This window comes from Elephantulus edwardii, unplaced genomic scaffold (assembly GCF_000299155.1).
Source record: "Elephantulus edwardii isolate Elephantulus edwardi_28Jun2011 unplaced genomic scaffold, EleEdw1.0 scaffold00005, whole genome shotgun sequence".
Lineage (NCBI taxonomy): Eukaryota > Metazoa > Chordata > Mammalia > Macroscelidea > Macroscelididae > Elephantulus > Elephantulus edwardii.
In genome coordinates this window covers 7,929,746-7,955,467 of record NW_006399755.1, presented here as the reverse complement: position 1 = coordinate 7,955,467, position 25,722 = coordinate 7,929,746, and the positions used below count along the sequence as shown (strand labels likewise).

The 25,722-nt window shown below is 38.2% G+C and overlaps 1 protein-coding gene across 2 annotated transcripts in view; it reads left to right on the top strand.

The window, feature by feature from the left end:
• ZCCHC11 (zinc finger, CCHC domain containing 11) overlaps nucleotides 1-25,654 on the top strand; it is a 140,943-nt gene extending 115,289 nt beyond the window's left edge. The window contains exons 25-30 of one of the 2 annotated variants that reach the window (XM_006879684.1): nucleotides 1,652-1,767; nucleotides 2,819-3,036; nucleotides 4,015-4,115; nucleotides 18,452-18,887; nucleotides 24,323-24,481; nucleotides 25,587-25,654. In XM_006879684.1, coding sequence (XP_006879746.1) covers nucleotides 1,652-1,767; nucleotides 2,819-3,036; nucleotides 4,015-4,115; nucleotides 18,452-18,887; nucleotides 24,323-24,481; nucleotides 25,587-25,654 — 1,098 coding nt within the window. Of the gene's footprint in view, nucleotides 1-1,651; nucleotides 1,768-2,815; nucleotides 3,037-4,014; nucleotides 4,116-18,451; nucleotides 18,888-24,322; nucleotides 24,482-25,586 lie in introns of both variants that reach the window. The other variant, XM_006879683.1, reaches the window with a different exon arrangement.
• Nucleotides 25,655-25,722: the final 68 nt, after the last annotated feature.

The window sequence follows — 25,722 nt, the reverse complement described above, 5'->3', positions numbered from 1 at the left end:
AAAAGGTTACCCAACAGAATATGAAAATTATCAGACAGTGTCTTTAATATCACATCCATATAAAATTTTTCTGCTGATGATTAAAAAATGACTAGAACAGTACATTGACAGAAAGCCTCCCCAAATTCAATCTCAATTTAGAAGAGGCCATTACACACTTGGTATTGTTGCTGATGTCAGATGGATCTTGCAAAAAACAAAATATCAGAATAATGTTTATTTTGTATTTTATTGACTGAGAAAAGGGATTTAACTGTGTGGATCATAACAAACTATGGATAATATTGAGAAGAATAGAAATCCCAGGAGACATAACTGCTCTTGCAAAACCTGTACATACAGCAAGGAAACAGTGCATGGTTTAAAATCAGGAATGGTGTGTATCAGGGTTGTGTCCTTTTTCCATGTCTATTTAATTAATATACTGAGCAACTCATGTAAGAAATTGGAGTATATTGAGGTATCAGGATTGGAGGAAGCCTCATCAACAACCTGGATTATGCAGCTGATACAACTTTGCTTGCTGAGAAAGATAGAATTCAGCCTTCAGTATGAGTATATCTTATATATTGAGTTAGTATATTCAGTATAACTCAACATCAAGAGAACAAAAATCCTTAACACTAGACTGACAAGCAACATAATCACAGCCAACACCTGAAAAAGCAATAGACAAAAAATCAAAAGACATGCCGCATTGGAAATATGTGCTCTCATAAACCCCTCCAAAGTATGAAAGAACAAGGATATTCGTCTAAGGTGCACCTGATCGAAAGCATGATCTTTTCAGTTGCTTCCTGTGTGTCTTGTTTGACAGTGAATAAAGAATGATCAAAAAGATTATATGGGACTTTCCTCATTTATTTCTAGAGATTGACCCTTCTCAGGACTCTTTTTTCCCTGAGACATATCTAAAGAACAAGTCTATCTTGGAGGAAGTGCAACCAGGATGCCCTTAGAATTTTTCTGTTTTAAAACTGGCTGTATAATTAAGAACCTTTTCATTTCTAAGAGAGAAAATTTAGAAATGCTCATGCTTTGAGCAGTACTTGGATATGTTTAGGGTTGGTGAAACTGCTTCTTAAAATTTTGAACATGTTGTCAGGAGGGGCCACTTCTTGGAAAAATAAGTTATGCTGGTAAAGTTGGAGGGTCAGAAAAAGAGAAAAAGATTCTCACAAGATGGATTTGCACGGTGACTGTAACAGTGGGTTTGATCATATCAGAGATCGCCTAGATAGCATAGGATTGGGCGAGGTTTTGATCTACTGTTCATAAAGTAATTTTGAGTCATAATCTAGTTAATGGCACCTAACAAAAACCTAGGTAGATCTTATTTTTTTATACCTTTTATATATATGTCTATGAAAAGTATATCACCAAATCATATTCTAAATTAACCAAAGGAGTGCTCAGGAGAAACTTTTAAAGTATATTTCTTGCAGTAATGACCTGTTGTACCAGAAAACATGGCTTTTGCAGTCAGAATTAGGCTGAAATCTTTTTATATGCAGAATTCTTAACCTTTTTCTTACAGTGGACTATTTATCCTTTTTCTTCAAATACTTTTGCAAGTTTGTTTCCTTCCTCTTTGGTTCAAAACTTTTATGGAGAATTTGTTTTTTCTAGTAAAATTTTGTTTTCTTTCTAGGAGTACTTCTTTGATTCCAGAGTATTAACAGATGGAGAACTGGCTCCCAATGATCGATGTTGCCGTGTATGTGGAAAAATAGGCCACTACATGAAAGACTGCCCAAAGAGGAGAAGGTTGGCAAATGACTATATATCAAATTACAGAAAAAAATAAATGTCAGGCAAATTAATAACTATAACTGTATACAGAAATGTTTATGTCAGAGAAAGGAGCTTCAAATTGGACCTTAGGTAAATGTTCATTTGAGTGGATTTTCTAATGGATTGAGACTTTTAATGTTATAATGGTATTACATACCACTTTTACTTATTAATTTATTCTTTGAGAGGGTTTTTAAAAGAAAAATTTACTTTTTGAGGAAATGTTTATTGACATCTATTTGTGTACTGGGGACTGTGCTAGAAACCAAGGGTAAAAAAAAGATAACTCATATTTTCTTTGTTGAAGACTTCAAAGTCCTGTAAACCATTAATAATAATATATCACATGAACCTTTAGGAATATTTTTATAAAATACCTATGCCATATATCTTGATAAGTTTATGTTTTATAAACTCTCTCAAAAGATATCTTTGAGACATACTTACACCTCTTGCCCAGATTCTGTAGAATATGTTTTAATAGGGCTTGAAAATTCCTTCTTTAATCAATTCTGATCTAATTTTAGAAACCTAAAACCTTTCTGGCAAAACACTCCTAGTTTCATTACTGCTATTTTACTGATAGATAAATTTATGTAAGATACTTCTCTGATCCTTGGTTTCTTACTCTGTGAAAAGTAGTTAATACCAATTCTAAGGATTATTGTAGGATTAGGATTATATTAAATATTTTAAATTCCTTATTAATACTGGAATGCCCACCGTGTGCTATCTAAGTACTATGTTATAGATGTAAGCTCTATTGCCTTCAAATATGGGAGAAAGATGGACAATCTCCTCCCATACGATTAACTGCCTCTGAAAACCTACAGGAAGGTCAGATATGGGTTGGTTCTGCCTCAGTGACACACAAAAGCATTGAATTAAAAAAAAAAAGGATAGGATGCATGAAATAATAAGCATGTCAAATCCTTTTGTGATTGTGAGGCTCTTACATAGTTTCATTTTACCTGTGATTCACTCAGTTTGAAAGTCCCTAGCCCCACATTATTGGTATCAGCAGTTTACTTTTTAGACTAAAGAAGAAAGACAGTGAAGAAGAAAAGGAAGGAAATGAAGATGATAAGGAGTCCCGAGATCTTGACCTTAGAGACCTCCATGACACTCGAGACTATAGAGATCCTAGAGACCTCAGATGTTTTATATGTGGAGATGCAGGGCATGTTCGGAGAGAGTGCCCAGAAGTCAAGCTGGCCCGTCAAAGGAATAGCGGTGTGGCAGGTAAATGGGAAAAGCTATAAAATAGTTTCTAGTGAGGATTAAGTCTTGATTTCATACCAACGGTCAGATTTTTTTCTATTCTATACTTGGTTGTGTGATTTTGGACCTTTTGGATTCTTAAGGAAATAAAGTTATATAGTAAGGCTCTTGCGTTTGAACTGTACTTGAATATGTTCAGAGTCTCTCGGTGTTCTGAACAATCAATACATTTGGTTCCTAACAGAACCAAATGGTTTGAGGCCATCCAGAAGCACTTAAAAGATTGTGCTTCTAAAAAGCCAAACATTGCAAAAAGCCAGCTATTGGAAAACCCGTGGAACACAGTTTTACTCTGACACAAATGGATTCTCCATGAAACTCAGTGTACCCAACAGTAGATATTTTGTTTTGTTTTGAATATGTTTGTTTTTGAAGCCTCAGAAGTCTGTCCTGACCACTCAGCTTCCCTAGATTTGGTCATATTTTTTCCCCTCTGAAAAGTTAAACATTTTCATCAGCAGTTCTTTTCTGAGACTGTGTATTGTAAATTATAATTATACTTCTTCTCTGTTACTGTTGTGAAAAAGGGATGCCTGTTTTTGTTGTGTTTTATTGGAATATCAAGAATCAGATAGAAACTGACTACCAAATGAGTCTATTGAAAATTTATTAGATCATTTTGAAAGTAATAATTTATAGTTACTCCAGTTCTTGATTGCAGAATGTATTTTTCTTGAATAAATAGGTTGTCTTACTTAGAAAAGTAGTATGGCATTTGATCTTAGTTTCAAAACCATTGCATTTCTTGATGTAGAGGATTTTAAAATGTCTTTTTTTAAAAAAAAAAAATCTGTGGTTAAAATTCTTCATTAACACAATTTTAGTTTAAAAATCTAAATTTATAAAGTTTCACTTTTGAGACATTACATAAGAAGAGACTTTTATTACCATTTTCCTGATGTATCATCTGTTGATTTTCTTTGGAATGTCTTCTTTTAGCAGCCCAGCTGGTCCGAAACCTTGTAAATGCTCAGCAGGGTGCAGGTACAGCTCAGCAGCAAGGTGATCAACCCATAAGGACAAGGCAGTCCTCAGAATGTGTAAGTAGTCAACCTATCAGTGGGGGAGTCTTGACAGTAAAATATCTCTATCTTTGGTAAGTGCTCAGACTGGCAAATACAATCTTCCAGATTTACATACTGTTTTGTACTGGTACCATCAGTAAGCGCATGCAGTCAACATGAACCTGTTGGAGTAAGGTGATAGTGGTTGTTGTGTACCTTCGAGTTAGGACTGCCCCAGAGCTAACCCTCCAGTGGGTTTTCAGAGACAGTTAACTGGGAGGAGATTGCCAGTCTTTGTCCTGTGAAGCCACTGGTGGATTTGAACTGCGTGATTTCAGGATTGCAGCACAGCTTCTACCACTAGGCCAGGCGCTCTGGTGGCCTAAGTAAGGTAGATCTGGATTTATGTCTATGGGCAAACTGCTTTAGAAAGGTATAAGGAGCTGTCATTCCAAAGGCATGCCGTTCAAATCCGCCAGATGTTCCTTGAGAGAAAGCTGGACAGTCTCCTGTATGATTTACTGCCTCAGAAAACATGCTGTAGCATCAGATATGAATCAGTTCCGACTACAGTAACAAGAATTTTTTTAACTTACTAGCTCCATTTTAAAATAAGATAAACACTTTTTAATAAAGTTACCAATTAGATTAAAATATAAGCTTTCATTAATAATACATGCAAGTAAAATTTGATGAATGTTAGTTATGTAAAATTGGTTAGAACAATATATAAACAGGGAACTGTGAGAGATTCAAGCAGGATTCAGAAGAGACCATGGCACAAGAGATATCATTGCTGGGACACACTGACAAAGGAGATTTTGACAAGCACTGTGGCAATTGGACAATTAAAACAGACATGGGGGGGGGTGAAGAAGAACGAACTGGAGAGAAGGGTGGAGAAAACAGTGCAACAATGAATGAATGAAAACCCAAAATCTCTGTAAATGTTCATTAAAACTAATAAAATTTAATAATAATAAAAATAAAAAGAGCTATCATTGCTGATGTCTGTTGAATCTTGGCTGAAAACAGAAAGTACCAGAATGGTATTGTGCAAAGACATTTGATTATGTGAATCATAACAAATTATAGATAGCATTGATAATATTTGGAATCCCAGAATACTTAATTGTGCTCATGCAATAGTTATCCATAGACCAGGAAACAGTTGTCTGAAGAGAACAAAGGGAGTACTAAAATCAAGAATGGTGGACGTGAACGTTGTATCATTTCTCTATACATTTTCAATCTGCATACTGAGCACATAATTCAAGAAGCAGGAATATATAAGGAAGAATGTGGCATCAGGGTTAGAAGAAGACTCATGAACAGCCAGCATTATGCAGATGATGCAACCTTGCTTGCAAAAAATGAAGACGACCTCAAACACTGCAAAAGATTGTAGACCAGAGCCTTCAGTATGGATAAAACTAAGAAAACAGCATTGCAATCCCAGAGGAGCATGGTTCAAATCTACCAGATGCTTTACTGGAGAAGGAGGGATAATCTCCCGTAGCAGTCAGATCTGATTTGATGGTACACACACAGAGAAAATAGTAAAATAAAATTAAATAAATAAGTAAGTGAGATGCAAAACTAAGAAAACAAAAATCCTCACTACTGGACCAATAGGCAGTACTTGGAAAGATGGAGAAAAGAGAAAGCAGCAGTCAAGAAATCAAAACACTTGATTGGGAAAAGTCTACTCTCGGGCACTTCTCCAAAGTGCTAAAAAACAAGGATGTCAGTTTAAAGACCTAGATGTGCTTCATCAAAGCCCTGGTCTTTTCATTTGCTTCCTATGCATCTGAAAGTAGGACAGTGAGAAAGGATGACAGAAGATCAATGCCTTTAAATTGTGATGTTGGAGAAGAATACTGACTCTCACAGACTGCCAAAAAGAACGAACAAGTGTATCTTGGAAAAAGTAAAACCAAAGTGTTCCTTAAAGAGAAGGATGTTAAAACTTCGTCCCGCGTACTTTGAACATCAGTTATTAGAAGGGACTAGTCCTTCAGAAAAGACATAATGCTGGGAGAAGTGGAGAGTCAGAGAATGAAAAGTCCTTCAACAAAGTGGGCTGGCACAGTTATTGTTGTAGCAATGGACTTGATTGTGAGGTTGGCACAGAATAGGACACAGTTTTGATCTTATGTTCATAGAGTCGTTTAGTGTCATAGTTTTTGAAGGCATCTAGCAGCAATGACAACAATATTTTCAAGTTTTATTTGTGTTGTAGCATACATTAAGACTTCATTTTTATTTTTTTTGTGTGGTCAATGGTATGTATGTACCACGTATTTACTCATTTATCCATTGATGAATACTGAGACTTTCTTTTTGCTATTGTGAATAGTGCTGCTACTAAATACAAGAGTCCTGTTCATATCACTTGTTTTAACTTCCTGCGTTTACTGACTACCTTGGAGTACAGTTTCTGTGGTACATGATTACTTCTAATTTTAAATTTTTGAGCAATTGCCATTCTCTTTTCCCTTTTCCATTCCCACCAGCATTGGTTAAGCATTCCAGTTTCCTCACATCCTCACTAATTGTTGTTTCGAGAAGTCTCCATTATTGTCAAGCTAATAAGGGCAAAATTCTAGCTGTCTTTTTAATTTGTGACTCTCATGGATAATGATTCTGGGCATTTTTTTGTGAGCATGTTGGCTTCTTTTGTGAAGTGTCTCTTCATGTCCTTTCTTCATTTTTTAATTAGACTTTTGTTTGCTTTTCTATTAGCATTTTTATTTATATAATTTAATGAAAACTTTACTCCTCCTACTTCCTTTGAAGAGCATCATGGTTTTATATTAACATTTAGGGCCTTGATTCTTTCTTGTTTTTATTTGGTATAAGGTATGAGGTATGGATCTTGGCCTCATTTTCCTCCATGTAGAAATACCATTTTTCTGGCACAATTTGTTGAAGATACTGTTCCTTCACTATTAAATTGACTTTTCCTTGTAGAAAATCATTTGACTTTAGAGGTACAACTTTCTCAGTTCTGTTCCATTGATCTGTGTATCTGTGAATAAACTAATAATACCAGGATGATTTGACTGTTGTAGCTGAAATTGAAATTAATTTGAAATTTGCAATTGTGAGGTCACCTACTTTAGTTTTCTTTATCAAAACTGATTTGGTCATTTTGGGAGTTCTTGTCTGTTCATATCAAGCTAATCCATTTAGGATTGGAAAAAAGGCAATTGGAATTTTTATTTGGATTGCTTTGAATCTATAGATTGCTTGTTATATTGACATTTTTACAGTTATGTTATTGTTATGTGTCATTGGGTTACCTGTGACTTAAAGTGATCCTGTATACAATAGCTCTGAACCCTGATGTGCCAACTGTGTGACACAATACACCTACTCTTATTACCCCAGTCACTGAATCAATCAGTGTCATTGAGAGTCTTCTACTGTACTAAGCATGATGTCCCTCTCCAAGGTTTGGTCCCTCTTTGCAACATGTGCAGAGTATATCAGACCTCCAAAGAGCAGCCTGGTTTTAACCTCTCCAGCATGAACCTGTTTGTTCTCCAGGCACTTCTCTGTAAAGTGCTAAAAAACAAGGATGTCAGTTTAAAGTTGTCTAGCTTTCTGAAGCATAGCAAGTAATTGCAAATACTGTGGCCTACATTAGGCGCACCTTGGGCTCCATACTGATATCATTGCTCTTCAGTGCTCTGGAGAAGTCCCTGAGAACAGACTTTCCCAATGCAATTAGACTTTTGATTTCCTGGCTATTGGCATCAAGAGTGTTGATTAAGGAGCCAAGCAAATTAAAGCTGTTAAGAGTCTCAACCTCTTTACTGTCTATCATGATCCTGCCACGTGGCCCAGTGGTAAGAATCTTTGTTTTCTTGATGTTGAGCTTCAGTCCATATTGAAGGCTGCAGTCCTTAACTTTTTGCAGCAGGCACTTCAGGTTCTCTTCAGTTTCCGCAAGCAGGGTTGTGTTAGCTGCATAATACAGGTTGTTGATGAGTCTTCCTTTGGTCCTGATGCCACACTCCTCCTCGTAGAGCCAAGCCTCCCAGATTATCTGTTCTGCATATAGACAAAAGGTATCGAGATAGGACACCCTTCCTGATTTTAAACCATGCAGTGCTTCCTTGGCTCTGTTCTTACGACTGCCTCTTGTCCAAGTAGAGGTTTTGCATAAGCATGATCAAGTGTTCTGGGATTCCCATTCTTCTCACAGTTTGTTGTGACCCACAATCAAATGCCTTTGCATAGTCAGTGAAACACAGATAGACATTCCTCTGGTACTCTCTGCTTTCTGCCAAAATCCATCTAACATTAGCTGTAATATCCCTGGTACCAAGGCCTCTTCTAAACCCAGCCTGCACATTTGCAGTTCTCTATTCCAGTCATTTGTGGATAATTTTCACCAGAATTTTGCTTGTTTGCATGCGATATTAATGATATTATTTGATAATTTTCACCCTCTGTCAGGTCACTTATCTTTGGACTAGGACAAATAAAGATCTCTTCCAGTCAGTTGGTCAGGTGGTTGTCCTCCACATTTCTTGGCACAACTTTGTGAACACATACAGGGCAACGTCTGTTTGTTGAAAAACGTTAATTGGTATACCTTCAATTCCTAGGGCCTTTTTCTCACCCACCCCACCCCCGCCCCCCCAGTTCTTTCACAGCAACTTGAACTTACTTTATCACCACAGGCTCTTACTCATACGTTGTTTCATGAAATTCTTCTGTGTCAGCAAATTCCTCTTGATACAATGACTCTGTATACCCCTTCCATTTTCTTTTAATGCTTCCTGGATCATTTCATATTCTGCCCATGTTGTTGTTATCTTTAAGGTGCTGTCAAGTTGCTTGCGACTCATAGCGACCCTATGTACAACAACCCTAAACCCTGCTCTGTCTTGTGCCAGTCACACTGCCTCCGACACACCCATCCCGATTCCCTCAGTCATTGAATCAATCCATCTCATAGAGGGCCTTCCCTTCCTGCACTGTCCTTCTACCCTCCCAACCATGATGTTCCTCTCTAAGGACTGGTCCCTCCTTACAACATGTCTAAAGTATGTCAGATGAAGCCTCAGAATCCTTGCCTTCAAGGAGCAGCCCGGTTTAACCCTCTCCAGGATGAATCTGTTTGTTTTCTTGGCATTCCAAGGTACATTCAACACTCTTCTCCAGCACCACAGCGCAAAGGCATCAATTCTCCTTCTACCTAGTCATTGTCCAACTCTCTGATGAATAACAAGTGAATGCAAAGACCATGGCCTGTATCAGATGCGCCTTAATCTCTAGAGTGACACAATTGCTCTTCAGAACTTTGGAGAAGTCCCTAACAGCAGACTTTCCCATCGCAGTAAGTCTTTTAATTTCCAGCTGCTGTTGCCAAGAGTGTTGACCATGGAGCCAAGCAGACTAAAGTTGTTAACAGTCTCAATCTCTTCACCATCCATCCTGATGCTGCCCATTTGTCCAGTGGTGAGAATCTTTGTCTTCTTGATAATTGAGCATCAGTCCATATTGAAGGCTATTGTTCTTGACCCTCTGCAGCAAGTGCTTCAGGTCCTCCTCACTTTCAGCAAGCAGAGTTGTGTCATCTGCATAATGCGGATTGTTGATAGATCTTCCACCAATCCTGACGCCACACTTCTCCTCATAGAGCCCCGCCTGCTGGATAATCTGATCTGCAAAGAGATTGAAAAGATACGGAGATAGGACACATCTCTGGTGTACACCCTTCCCAATATTGAACCATGCAGTGTTTCCTTGCTCTTTTCTGATGACTACCTCCTGGTCCAAGTATAAGTTTAGCATTAGCATGATCAAGTGTTCAGGGATTCGCATTCTTCTCAGTCATCTAGTTTATTATGATCCACACAGTCCAATGCCTTTGCATAATCAATGAAACACAGATAGACATTCCTCTGGTATTCCCTGCTTTCAGCTAAGATCATCTAGCATTTGCTACAATATCCCTAGTACCACGACCCCTTCTAAATCCAGCCTGGACTTCTGGCAGTTCTCTGTTCGACTCGTTTTTGGATAACCTTCAGTAGAATCTTGCTTGCATATGAAATCAATGATACTGTTCTATAGTTTCCATACTCTATTGGGTCACCCTTTGGAATGGGAACAAATATAGATCTCTTCCAGTCAGTTGGCCAAGTGGTTGTTGTCCAGATTCCTTGGCACAACTTGGTGAGCACATCCAGGGCCGCATATGAGGAATTCTGCCCATAGCATCCTTGATTATTGCAGCTCGAGGCTTGAATTTATTCAATTCCTTTAGCTTAAGAAATGCTGAGTTTGGCCCTTTTGATTTTCTGACTCTAGCTCTTCTTTACATATTTCATTATAATACTTGACTATCATAGATTGTCTTCCCATCTATGATCATAGATTATAACTTCATTTATTTAGGTTTGCTTTAGTTTTTACAGTAGTGTTTTATATATAGTTTTTATTGTATTGTTGCTGTTTGTTGTTATATGCCGTCAAGTTACTTGCGACTCATTGTGACCATATGTACAACAGCTCTGAACCCTGCTCTATCATGTGCCAACCTTATGGTCTCTGACATACCACCAGTACCATAGTCACTGAGTAAGTCCATCTCTTCCAGACTCTTACTCTCTCACACTCTCCTTCCACACTCCCAGGCATGATGTCCCTCTTCAAGAACTGGTCCCTCCTTGCCAACATATACAGAGTATGTCAGAGAAAGCTTCACAGTCTTTGCCTCCAAGGAGCAGCATGGTTTACCCTCTCCTGGATGAACCTGTTTGTTCTCCTAGCAGTCCATGATATATTCAGTACTCTTCTCCAGCACCACAGCTCAAAGGCATCGATTCTCCTGTCATCCTTAGTCATAGTCCAGATTTCTGATGCATGCATAGCAAGTAATTGTGAAGACTGTGGCCTGGGTCAGGTGCAACTTAGTCTCCAGACTGGCATCATTGCTCTTCAATACTCTGACGAGGTCCCTTACTGCAGACTTGCCCAGTGCAATTCGTCTTTTGATTTCCTGGCTGCTGGTACCAAGAGTGTTGATTGCAAAGCCAAGCAAACTAAAGCTGTTAGCAGTCTCAGTCTTTTCTCTGTCTGTCATAATGCCGCCAGTTAGCCCAGTGGTGATAATCTTTGTCTTGATGTTGAGCTTCAGTCCGTATTGAAGGCTGCAATCCTTGACCTTCTGTAGCAAGCGCTTTAGGTCCTCCTTAATTTTAGCAGTCTGATTAGTTTTGCTCCTCGGTATTTTATTATTTTAGATACTGATGTAAATAGGATTGTTTTATATTAATTTTCTTTTTCAGCTTTCTCTTTGTTGGCATAGAAGCCCAACTAATTTTTACGTTAATCTTGTTTGTACTTTGGAGTTTTAGTTCTAAAGCTTTCTTGTGGTTTCTTCATGTCTTCTTATCCAAAAAAATCATCCCATCTGAAATAGAGATAGCTTTGTATGTTTGTTTTCAACACTTCCCCCCCCCCCCTTGTGTTATTGGCCTGGCTGTGATACTAAATACAAATGGTGATAGCATGCATCCTTGTCTCATTCGCATTCTCAAGGAAAATGCTCTTGAGTCTTTCTCTGTTAAGTATGTTGGCTGTTATTTTTGTGTGTTTATTTTTCCTTAACAGAAATCTCTTAATCTAGTTGAGGAATTTAACATTGTAGTCTGATTTTACTGGAAGTTTTTATTAAGAAATGGTATTGGATTTTATCGAATGCCTTTTCTGTATGTATTTCTATCGTTATTCTTTGCATTTATTCTCCTGATGTGGTGTCACATTAGGCGGGGCTCGGGTAGGATAGTGAGTAAGGAATATTTGTATTGTCCAAGTGTAGGAAATTAGATTACACCAGCTGCCTCTATGGGATACTCTGATAGACATACTTAGCCTTTGATTTATAGCCTCTGAACACTCACTGCTGGGTCATCCAGAGACAGTTTCAATTTGTTAGCTGTTGTTGTTGTTGTTGTTGTTAAGTACCGTTGAGTCGCAGGCGACTCATAGCAACCCTATGAAGGAGAGTCCTCAACGCTTGGGTGCCTTTCATCCTCTCTCCAGGTTTACAGGGTTTCCGGAGCTGTTGTTAGGAGTTAATTTATTATATTAATAGACCTTATAATGTTGAATTACTTTTGGAATAAATCCCACCTCGTTGGTATTACTATTGTTAGATCCCATTGAGTCAAATGGAACACAGAAGAATAAATCCAAACCTTGTAGTGACCTACACCATTCTCAGTAATCTCAGCCATACTCAAGACCATTGTTGCAGTTATTGCATCAGTCATTGAAGGTCTTCTTTAATTTTGTAAATTATTTCTTTTCCAAAAATAATGTGTTTTACAAGGACTGGTCCCTCCTTAGAACATGCCAAAAGTGTGTGAGAAAAAGTCAGCATCCTTGGCTCTAAGAACACATTCATTGTGTATGTGAAGCAATTAAAACTATCATGTTTTGGGTGAGGTGCACTTTAGTCTTTAAACGGACATCCTTCCTCTTTAAGACTTTAAAAGAGATCCTTGACAGCAAATTTGTCCAATGAAACAGTGGTCTTTTGATTGCTTGACTGTTGATACTGCAGATGCTGATTGTGAATACAAGTATAATAAAATCTTTGACACCCTTCAGTATTTTTTCCATCTATTACAATGCTACCTTTTTGGTCCAGTTGTCAGGATTTCTGTTTTCTTGAGGTTAAGATGTAATCCATACTGAAGACTGTAGCTTTTGATCATCTTCAGTAAGTGAAGTCTGTACAAGAAAAGTTGTGTCATCTGCATATTGCAGGTTGTTGGCGAGTCTTCTTCCAAGTCTTATGCCACATTCTTCTTCATATAGTCAAGCTTCTTGAGTGATTAGCTCAGTATACAAATTAAATATGTACAGAAAAAGAATCTAACCCTGATGCACACTTTTCTTGATGTTAAACTATGTGGTATTCCCTTCATCAGACAACTGCTTTTTTGTCTGTGTACAAGTTTTTCATGAGCATTGGAATTCCCTTTTTTTTTCACAGTGTTACCTATATTGCAATAACATGAGTTACATAATTTCCCTCAACCACATCTTTTCCCAAGGGAGTGTGATAAGCAGAGCATCCTAACATTTTTTAATGTGTCACTGTAAATTTAAAAAAGAAAACCCACAAGCCAAAACTTCACACAAATTAGGAAGCTCTGGTGGCATAGTCTGTAGAGAGTTGCACTGCTAACTCAAAGGCCGTGCCTCAGGTGGTTCAAATCGACCAGTTGATTCCTGGTGAAAAGATGAACACGCTTCTGGCAGTTTACAGGATTGGTAACCCAATTGTGGATCAGCTATTAGTCGATTCCAACTCACTGGCAATATATTAGTGTTAGTAAAAAAGTAGCATATTGTGCTTACTCAGTGAAAGAGAGGAAGACCCTCAACAACATGGATTGATAAAATGGCTGCCACAATGGAATCAAGTATATCAGATGATAAGAATGGCACAGACTAGGATAGAGTTCTGATTTTTTGCTCATAGGATCATACTTGAGTCATACTTGGCTCACCAGCACTTAACAACAGCAAAATACCTTATGGAGATGACAATAGTTGGCAAAAAATACAGTGCTAACTTTCTTAATGTCAATATATGGTAAGTTGATATTTTTTAGCTGCCTGATAGTTTTTTAATTTTTTTTTCATTGCTGAACATTTTCTTATTCCATCTCACCCCACAAAGCATGACTTTTTCCAGATTGTTGTCATTCATACATATAATGCCTAATCATATATTCACTTCAGACAGTTCTTCCCCTCATCTGATCAAATATAGTGTTCATTATCTATCCACTCTTTTCCCATTCTCTCCCCCAACCATCGTCCCACATCTGTCCTATTTTATAACAGCAATGTTATGCAGTATTTGTCCTTTTGTGACTGAAATATTTCACTTAGCATAATATCCTTCCGGCTCGCCCATGTTGTATAATGTTTAAGAGTTCATTATATTTCAGTGTTGCGTGATATTCTATTGTGTGAATGTATCATAGTTTTTCAGTCCATTCATTTGTTGATGGGTGCTTGAGTTACTTCCATCTCTTTGATAATTTGAATAATGCAGCAGTAAACATGAGTGTGCATACATCTCTTTGAATCATGGCTCTGGTTTCTTTAGGGTATATTCCCAGTAGTGGAATTGCTGGGTCAAATGCTATTTCTGTTTCCAACTTTTTGAGAAAGCGCCAGACCTACCATAGTGGTTGCACCATTTTGCATTCCCACCAGCAGTGAATAAGAGTTCCAATCTCTCCACAACCTCACCAGCATTTGTTGTTTGCTGCTCTATTGAACTTTGCTATTGTTGCTGGGGTATATGGTAAGTTTTAAAATAAGTTTTTAGATTCTGTTCACTTATAATTGAAATTTCTTACCTTTTTATCTAAGATAAAAGTTTGTAGGTTTTTTGTTATGTCTTTGGCTTGGATATCAAGGTAGCTCTAAGGCTCATAGATTGAGTAAGAGAGTAGTTCTTTTTTTCTGTATTGTCTAAAAGTTTAAATAGAACTGCTATCAGTTTGTCTCTGAATGCTTCCTAAAATTTCATGATTAAACATCTAGTTCAAGGGGTTTTGGGGGAAGTTCTTTGCTGGGAGGATTTTGGTTACTGAGTCCGTCTTTTCTCTTTTGTTATGCACTGTTTTTCTACCTGTTTTGTTGTTAGATTAGGTGAATTATGTGTTTCCAAGATTGTCTATTTTATTTTTCAAATTTGATAAAATACAACATTTCATAGTATTTTGTTATGATCATTATTTTTCTGTTGTAAAAGTCTTATTTCTTGTTTTAGGTAATTGCTTCCTTTCAAGTTTTTTGGTTGGTTGTTTTTATATATTGTAGGGTTGGTTTTTTTGTTTTTACAATTTTTTTTGTCACTTTAGCTAAGTTTGTCATTGTTAATTCTTTTCTAATAACCACTGTTTGGTTTTGTTGATAGTCTTTATTATTTTAAATATTATTTAGTTTTGTGTGTGCAAGTCTTTCTCTTTTCTAGTGGCATGCTTATGTAGGTACTTTATTTTAGATTCTATTTTAAATGATAATGGTTCTTAACTTGATTTTCTGCTTTCTCATTGCTAATATATAGAAACTTGTGCTGATTGTTTTTTGTTGTGATTTGAGTGAATTTACAAAGTTAATTGGCTTTTCATTCATTCCTATACATTTTGTTTTAGGGAATTAATTACTATACGTAGAATATAACTTCACTAGAGGGTAAGACCAGGCTGCTCCTTGGAAACAAGGATTCTGAAGCTTCGTCTGACATACTTTGGACATGTTGCAAGGTGGAACCAATCCTTAGAGAGGGACAGCATGCTTGGGAGGGTTGAGGGACAGGGCAAGAGAGGAAGACCCTCAATGAAATGAATTGATTCAGTGACTGGAGTAATGGGGTAGGTGTGTCGGAGACAATAAGATTGGCACAGGATAGAGCAGGGTGTAGGGCTGTTGTACATAGATAGGGTCTCTATGAGTCGCAGGCAACTTGACGGCACATAACAATTCCTATTTCCTTCCTATGATTCTCATTTACCTCTTCCTACTTTAAGCTTTATGACAAATGCGGCTTTTTTTATCATTTAATATTCTAAGCCATAAATTATATGCCTTTCTATATTGTTTTACTGCAATTCTGCTGACTTTGTATCCTGTGGTGAGCTTTTATGTTGTTTTCTGCTTGCTAAATATATCCTTTCTAATAGCTTTCTTATGGATTCTTTGGATTTCCTATGTATAGAATCATGTTTATGAAAAGAAATTGTTTTAACCAGTCTCATCAGTATTAATTATGATTATTAGTCATCATTCTTTTTTTCTTCATTTTTATGGTAGAATATTTTTGTCAAAATACAAACTTACTCTATCTTATCCTGTAGGTAAAAAACCTTTTACCTTTCCATTGTTTTAAGGATAAGGTTTAAAATCCTTTAAGGAGCCCAAAAGACACTCATTATCTTTTCCTTACTTAGCTCTTCTTCGGTCTTAGAGGGATCTGCCTTTTTTCTACACTTGTACTTCAGTCTTTCATCAGTTTTCCAGATTCTTACCACTTTAAAAAGCTGTACTTTTCTATGTCTTACCTTCCTTTGTCAGCTTGGTTTATCTTTACCCTGAGTTCCAGCTTAGAGATTACTTATTCTAGGAAATGCTCTTTACTTTTTTTAAATGAAAGTTTATAGGGACTTTGGATTTACATTCATGCTTTGTTGCACATTTTGCTGTTTTTCTTTACTCCTTTCAAAGTTGGCTAGGTATTCTTTATCATAGTAATTAGTATTTCTTTACTGGTGCACCTGATCCAGTTCATGATATTTGCTGTTACTTATTGTGCAGTAGAGAGGTGGGTAATGACTAAGGATGATAGAAGAAGAATCCATGCTTTTACTTGTGGAGTGGGAGAAGAATTTTGAATATACCATGGATCTCCAAGAAAACAAATAGATCTGTCTTAGAGTAAAACTAACTTTCTCCTTGGAGGCTAGGATTTTGTAGCTCTGTCTCATATACTTTAGGCACATGGCCAGGAGGGGCTGATTTTTAGAGAAGGCCATCATGCTTGGAAGGTGGAAGGACAGCTCAGGAGAGGAAGATGCTGAGACTAGCTCAGGACAGGGCCAGCTTCAGAGCTATTGAGCATAGGTATATGCTACGAGTTGCAGGCCACTTGATGGCACGTAACAACTGCATTTTTGCAGTGCTAGAGAAGAGTATTAAATATACCATTTACTGCTAAGAGAATAAACAGGTTCATCCTAGAGAGGGTGAGACCAGGCTGTTCCTTGGAGGCAAGGATTCTGAAGCTCTGTCTTACGTTGGAAATATTGCAAGGCAGGACTGGTCCTTGGAGAGGGACAGCATGCTTGAGAGGGCACAAGAAAGGAAGACTCTTGATGAGATGGATTGATTCAGTGACTGGGTTAATGGGGTAGGTGTGTCAGAGACAATAAGATTAGCACTGGATAGAGCAGGGTTTAGGGCTATTTTACATAGGGTCGCTATGAGTTGCAGGCAGCTCAAGAGCACAGAACATCAACAACAATCTTTTATCACTCTTAAATCCTATATATTTCCAGTCCTCAGACAAGTAGTTCATATCCACTAGCTGCTTTCTGAGAGAGACGTCAGTAGTCTCTTCTTGTGCCATTTGTGGCCTCTGCAAACCCACTTTAGGATCAGCTACAAATCATTTCCAAGTTGGCAACACAAAACAACCACAACTCTTGCCCTCTATAAACTTCCATCTCTTCAGGGTTGTTACTGTTTGTACTCTAGAGTTGGAACTGACCCATAGCTGAGGAGATCACACAAGAGGAGATTGCCCATCCTTCTTCCGCAGAGCAGCTGGTGGATTTGAACCATGAGCCTTGGCTTTGAGACTGCAGCACAGTTTCTTACCACCAGGCCACCTTAATAACTGACAATAAATACTTGTTGAGGAACTGAATTAAAGTGACAGTGAGATATTTAGATACAAGTTTCTAGTTTGTAATTGGAAATGTGGATTTCATATGAAGAGTTCATTTTCTAGGCTTCTTTTCCTTGAGTAATAAAAGTATATTATGAGGCAAAACTCCTCTAAGAAATTTTTTTTTGGGAAAAAATATTTTGAGTACCTTGAGAAAAGTTACCTTTATGTGGAATAAGGTTTTATGATTTTAAAAAAATTTTTTCAGTGAAAATTTATACATTTTAGGTTCCCTTTTTTTCATTCTTCACTATGCAATCTTAGTGGGGTTTTTTTTCTGTTTTCTTTAATTTAGTTTCTGTTATTTTCTCATTTGTATTTTAAAGACATTGTTGACTGGTCTTGTATTGGTGAATTTTTAAAGGTCACAGTTGATACTGATTATTCTTTGAGTCAAATTTGTTATCGCTTGTACATGTAACATCTGGGGTTAGTTGTGGTTCATATTTTAAATAATATCTCAGGGCACTTGTCTCTGGGAATCCTGTAGTTCAAGCTGTCCAGTAAATCTGGCTTGCTTTTTTTTGGGGGGGAGCACATTTTTCTCTCATTCTATCAGGTTCTATTCCTTTGTCCTAGTGGTATGAAGCTGCTCTGTCAACCCAGTCGCACAAGGTTCAAAGTCATCAGCTGCTCTACAGAAAACAGATGGACAGTCTCCTCCCATGTAGTTTACAGCTTCTGAAAACCTGCTGGAGGGTGTCCCATGGTTGGATCTGGCTCATTCACACATAACAACAGCAATATATATACCATATGGTTTTGTTAATAATGTGCTAATGGAATAAATCCACTATTTTTTATTTTATTAATCTCTTATATGAAATTAAGATTCTTGTTAACTTGAAATATGTCTTTTCTTTCTTTGCAGTCTGATTCACCATCTTATTCTCCTCAGCCTCAGCCATTTTCACAGAATTCTTCTCAATCATCTGCCATTACTCAGCCACCATCACAAGCAGGATCCCAGCCCAGCCTTGGCCCACCTCAGCAGGGAGCTCAGCCCCCACATCAGGTCCAGATGCCTATGTATAACTTCCCACAATCACCACCAGCTCAGTATTCTCCCATGCATAATATGGGATTATTGCCAATGCATCATCTCCCTCCGTGGCCTATCCATGGCCCAGTGATCCATTCTGCACCGGGCAGTGCCCCCAGCAATATTGGCCTGAATGATCCCAGCATCATCTTTGCACAGCCTGCTCCCAGACCCGTAACAATCCCCAGTTCCTCTCATGATGGACATTGGCCTCGGACGGTGGCTCCAAATTCCCTGGTGAACAATGGTGCAGTCGGGAATTCGGGTAACATTTCTGTCTTTTCTTTTTACTTGTCTCTATTTTATTCATGATTATCTAAGCAACACATGTTACCGAGCATTTGAAAAAGAAAAAAATTACTCATAATTTCCTAGTAATTTTTGGGTATTGTACTATTAAATCATTTTTGTACATTTGTATGTTTTGAAAATGGTCAGTGTACACTATCAATGTAGTTTTCTATCTAGCATGTTGGTGATAATTTTTATGTTTCTTTTTAAAATTCCTTCATTATGAAGACTTTAGTAAATAACCTAAAAGGAAGTGGTAAAGTAAAATGAACCAGTACATAACCATTATTCAGTATAGTTACCTGTGGAAGTGGGATTTGAATTCAGACCTCTTTAGCTTCATTACACAAGTTTTCAACCATTATATGACTTCATCAGTATTTGCTTTTCTTTTACTTGATCCTTCATTTCCATTTTGTATAAATAAACTCATAAACTCATTATATCTATTAAAAAGGAATCATTGTATCATTTCTATAGCCTGTATTATCTAATTCTTAAACAGTCTTCCCCGTTTCTCTGAAAAATGTATTATTGATTTGTTTGAATAAGGCTTCAAACAAAGCATACTACGTCCATCACATGTTGTTATATTTTTTGAAGCTTATTTATTTTTTCCGCTTATAAAATCTTAACCTTCACGATTTGTTGGTCTAAGTCCATCCCACCCAAATTTAAAGGCCATCTTAGGAACAGGCTTGCAGCTTTGAACACCAATGAACAAAGACAAGATGAGCTGTGGGAGGATATCAAGACTATCATCTCTGAAGAATGCAAAAGGTCATTACAAAGACAAAAGAGGATGAGAAGACCAAGATGGATGGCAGAAGAGACTCTGAATATTGCACTGGAATACAAGAAGCCAAAACAAAGGGAAGATATCAAGAAGTTAAGAAGCTGAACAGATAATTTCAAAAGGCAGCTCAAGAAGGAAAAAACCAAAGTGTTACAATGAAATGTGCAAAGAGCCAGAGTCAGAACATCAAAAGGGATGAACTCACTTGGCATTTCTTAAGCTGGAGGAATTGAAGAAGACATTTAAGCCTCGAGTTGCAGTACTTAAGGATGGTGAAGTAAGAATATTGAATAACCCAGAAACCATCAAAATAAGATGAAAGACATACACAGAGTCACTGTACCAAAAAGAATTGGCTGACAAAGAATAATTTAATGAGACAACGTATGATCAAGTGGCAATCGTAATGAAGGAGAAATTTTAAGGTGCTCTGAAGGAATTAGCAAAAACAAGGCCCCAGGAATTGATGGCATACCAGTTTACATATTTCAGCAAACAGATGCTGAATACACTCACTGATAGAACAAGGCCAACTGACTGGAAGATATCCATACTTATTCCTATTCCATAAAAAGATGACCCAACAAGAATATGAAAATTATCAAACAGTATCACTAATATCACACGCATGATAGATCCTCCTAAAGATTATAAAAAATAACTGGACCAGTACATCAACAGATAACTGCCAGATGTACAGCTGGGTTTAGAAGAGGCAGTGTCACCAGGGACATTACAGCCAATGTTAGATGGATCTTAGCGGAAAGCTGAGAGGACCAGAGGAATGTCTGTTGCTTTGACTATGCAAAGGCATTTCAGAAGACAACAAATGTGACTAACCTTTAGAAGGATGGAAATCCCCGAACACTTAATTATGCTTATGTGAAATCTATACTTGGACTAGGAGGCAGTCATCAGAACAGAGCAAGGAAGCACTGCATGTTTCAGGATCAGGAAAGGTGTACCTCTCCATACCTTTTCAATCTATATGTGTAACAGATCATTCAGGAGGCTGGACTTTGTGAAGAGAAATTGGAGGAAGATTCATCAACAGTCTACATTGTGCATATGACACAACCTTGCATGCTAAAACTGAGGAGGACCGGAGGCTTTTGCTGCAGAAGGTCAAGGACTGCAGTCTTCTCTGTGGATTGAAGCTCAACATCAAGAAGACAGATTCTCACCACTGGATTAGTTGGCAGCATCATGATAGACAGAGAAGAGATTGAATTGTTAACATGAGATAGTTTGCTTGAGTCTACCATTAACACTCTTGACACCAGCACTCAGGAAATCAAAAGACTTAATTGCATTGGGAATATCTGCTGTCAGGGATCTTTCAATAGTACTGAAAAGCAAAGATGTTAGTCTAGAAACTAGGGTGCACCTGATCCAAGCCATGGTCTTGGAAGTTCTTTATTATGCATCAGAGAGCTAGACAGTGTCTAAAAATGATAGAAGAGGAATTGATGCTTTTGAGTTTTGATGCTGGAGAAGAGTATTGAACATACTGTGGACTGCCAAGAGAACAAACAGGTCTGTGAGGGTGAAACCAGGTTGCTCCCAGGAGTCAAGGATTTAAGCTCTATCTCACAAACTTTGGGTACGTAGCCAGGCCAGGAAAGACCAGTCCTTGTAGGAGGACATCATGCTTGGAAGGGTGGAGAGAGTGCAGGAGAGAAAGACCCTGGATGATTCAGATTGAGTGAGTGAGTGAGTGAGTGGAGTAATGGGATTAGGTGTGTTGGAGATGATGAGTTTGACTCAGTATAGGGCAGAGGCCAGAGCTTTTGTTGAGCAGGCAACTCAGTGGCATATAGCAACATGCCAAGTACTTTGGGAAAAGCTAGGTTACTTGATGTGCTGTAGAAATTCCTACCTTCCGTCCTCCTATTCATAGTCTGCCTCTGTACTGAGTTCCTGCTAGGTAGTTTTCAGAGTAAAAGCAGCATCTTTCAGATTGTTTCCTAGCATTCTGTGGCCCCTAGAAACAATCCAGAAAACGCAGGGAGCATTACACTTTAAAGAATGTGCTTACAAAGAAAGCGAAATATTTGTGGGGATGATTGGTCATAGATGGACAAAATAAGGACTCATATTCTTTGAGATCCTACTTATATGTCAGAAATTTTGTCAAGCTCTTTATTGATACCTGATTTTATCCTTATCTTAGGTTCAAAATTGTATCTTAGTTAGCTTTGGAACTGGGAATTGAACTTAGACCTGTTTGGTTTTGATGCCCTCGGTCCCACCCATTATTCCCCAGTGATCAGGCATTGTAATGGGATTTTTTTTTCTGGCCGAGATAGAGTTGATTCTTAGTTGTTAGTATCTTGGGGATAAGTGTAAGCTCCTTACCTTGATGTTGTTGTTAGGTGCCATCGAGTCGTAGATGACTCATAGTGACCCTATGAACAAAAGACCTGAGCACTAGAGTTTCCAGAGGCAGGCCATTTCAAAAGTGGAAGGACACTCCTGATTCCAAGCTTGTTTTAATCGGGAAGCTCTACAAAACACTGTCTAGCATGGGTAACCATTATCACATAATGGCGCATCAGTGTCACAGTGTTAAGCATCACAGCAATCCTGAGTTACCTCTGTACAGCAATGCACAAAACAAAGCTATACCACCTAGAAGAATGTTTTACAGAAAAACATGATGTACCAAGTTTATTTGAAATACAGATTACATTTACCTGTTGGGATTTTTCTCTTCCTACTTCCTTATGTCTATCACACTTTTCCCCCCCTTCTCCAGCTCTTGACTCTTAAACTTGGTGTGCTTTCATATTGCTGTGTCAGTCCTTCGGTCTAAAATTACTTCCCTTCTCCAACTTTGCAGTTTGTTCTCTAAATTCTGCTTTAGGAATGTTCCCAAAGAACTCTTCTCTAATCTTTAAATATTCGCTCCTTTCCAGAGCACTTTCTTAGTATCTCTAAGCATTTAGTCATAGCAGTTATCATTATTATGTCTTCCTACTTGACATATTTCAGTTAACAGATGCTACCCTGGACGTGCTCACCAAGTTGTGCCAAGAAATCTGGAGAATGACCACTTGGCCAACTGACTGGAAGAGATCTATATTTGTTCCTATCCCAAAGAAAGGTGACCCAACAGAATGTGGAAACTACAGAACAATCTCACTGATTTCACATGCAAGCAAGATTTTACTGAAGATTATCCAAAAACGACTGGAACAGCACATCAACAGAGAACTACCAGGAGTCCAGGCTGGGTTTAGAAGGGGTCATGGTACTAGAGATATTGTAGCTGATGTTAGATGGATCTTGGCTGAAAACAGGGAATAGCAGAGGAATGTCTATCTGTGTTTCATTGACTATACAAAGGCATTTGACTGTGTAGATCATAACAAACTATGGCTGACTCTGAGAAGAATGGGAATCCCAGAACACTTGATCGTTCTAATGCGAAACTTATACTTGGACCAGGAGGCAGTCGTCAGAACAGAGCAAGGGAACACTGCATGGTTCAAAATTGGGAAGGGCGTACGCCAGGGATGCATCCTGTCTCCATACCTTTTCAACCTATATGCAGAACAGATTATCCGGGAGGCTGGGCTCTGTGAGGAGAAATGTGGGGTCAAGATTGGTGGACAATTTATCAACAGCCTGCGTTATGCGGATGACACAACCCTGCTTGCTGAAACTGAAGAGGACCTGAAGCGCCTGCTGCAGAGTGTCAAGGACTGCAGCCTACAATATGGATTGAGGCTCAATGTCAAGAAGACAAAGATTCTCACCACTGGACCAATTGGCAGCATCAGGATGGATGGTGAAGAGATTGAGATTGTACACAGCTTTAGTTTGCTTGGCTCCATAGTTAGCAGTCTTGGTACCAGTAGTCAGGAAATTAAAAGGTGTATTGCGATGGGAAAGTCTGCTGTTAGGGACCTCTCCAACGTACTGAAGAGCAATGGTGTCTCTCTGGAGACTAAGGTGCGTCTGATACAGGCTTTGGTCTTCGCAATCACTTGTTAGGCATCAGAGAGTTGGACAATGACCAAGGAGGATAGAAGGAGAATTGATGCCTTTGAGCTGTGGTGCTGGAGAAGAGTATTGAGAATACCATGGACTGCTAGGAAAACAAACAGATTTGTCCTGGAAAGGGTTAAACCGGGTGGCTCCTTGGAGACAAGGATTCTGAGGCTCCGTCTGACATACTTTGGACATGTTGTGAGGAGAGACCGGTCCTTAGAGAGGGACATCGTGCTTGGGAGGGTGGAGGGACAGCGCAGGAGAGGAAGGCCCTCTATGAGGTGGATTGATTCAGTGACTGGGATAATTGGGATGGGAGTGTCAGAGACAGTGCGATTGGCACAGGACAGAGCGGAGTTTAGGGCTGTTGTACATAGGGTCGCTATGAGTCGCAGGTGACTCGATGGCACATAACAACAACTTGTATGTCTCACCTCTGTGTATTTTGAGCACAGTTACAGTGCTAGATTTTTAATAAATTTTTTTCAAGTTATTAGCATTTAGCATAGGTCTTGATCTGTAGTTGGTACTTGAATAAAACTTTGTGAAATGAAAGAATGCTTGAATGTACAAACTGATGATTTTTTAATGATTTTTTCCTTTTTGTTAAAATGCAGAGCCAAGCTTTCCAGGACTAAATCCTCCAATTCCCTGGGAACATGCACCACGTCCTCATTTCCCCCTTGTCCCAGGTTCGTGGCCTTATGGTTTGCATCAGAACTTCATGCATCAGGGAAATGCCAGATTTCAGGCCAACAAACCTTTCTATACTCAAGGTATTGTAACTCACAAATTATTAACAGACTTTGGTGGGTTTTATTCTGGGAAAAGGAGCTTCAGTAAAAGTCAGGATGTGGGAATTAAAATTCTACATCGAATAGGTAGTTTGAACGCATACTGTATGTGTGTCAGGCTGTGCTAGGTACTTGGTCAATATGGATAATATCATAATTAAGGCACACTTATTAAGAGAACTAAACATGTAAAATATGTAAGGGTAGGAGCTGAGAGGGATCGATTAAAACATTGCCCTAATAGAGGGAAACAGGGTTCAAAGAACACAGATTCATTCACAGATTTTTATTTGGCCTAGATCTTGAAAAGTAACTTTTTACAAAAATTATTAGAGGAGAGAGTGTTAGTTGGAGAAGCCTTATATGCAGTCATTTAATTTTGCCTAGCATAATAAAGAAAATAAGGCTAGAGCATGAAGTATCTGAGAAAGATGTTTGATGCCAGAGAGAATAGACTGAAGCCATATTGTTATTAAAGTGTGTGAACCTTACTTGGTGAGCAGTGGAAATCTAATAATACAGATTTTTGAGTCATGGTCAGATTTGTTTGGTAAAGCCAGCACTTGAATGGCATTAAAGTTCATCATTTGCTAATGGTGCTGATAATAGTACCAATAATGACTCCACCTAAGTGATGATTATTCCAAACTAAAAAGAGTTCCAAGAAACTTGTAGCTTCTTATTAGTACCTCAGTATTAAGTATTCTCTGTCAGTGCTCTCTACAGTCGGCATCATTACAATTAAACAAGGAATTTGAGAACTTAAAAAAGCCACTTGAGAAATGTCAATTGAATTAAATGGTAACTTCAAACGATTGTTCAAGCCTCTAGTATAAGTTTCAGGCCTGATAAATTTAAATCTTTTTGAACCATCCATATATATTCCCTTCCACCTCTTCTCTCCTTTCTTTTTCTTCTCCTTGTTTCCCTCTCCCTCTTCTCATCCCCTACCAAAGTATTTTGATGTGTTTCATCTCCTCTTTTTAACTAGAGAGATAAAAAGACACTAGCTACAAGTTAATTCTAATGCGTTGTCAAATAAATAGGCACAAGCCTTTCAGTTTCCTGTCTGTGTTATATCCAACAGACAGATGTGCCAACCGTCGATGTAGAGAGCGTTGTCCCCACCCACCGAGAGGAAACGTGTCGGAGTAATGCGAGTCCATTTTCTTTCAGCTGGTCTACCGATGCACAGCAACCAGCCAATCCTGCTGTCTCAAGGG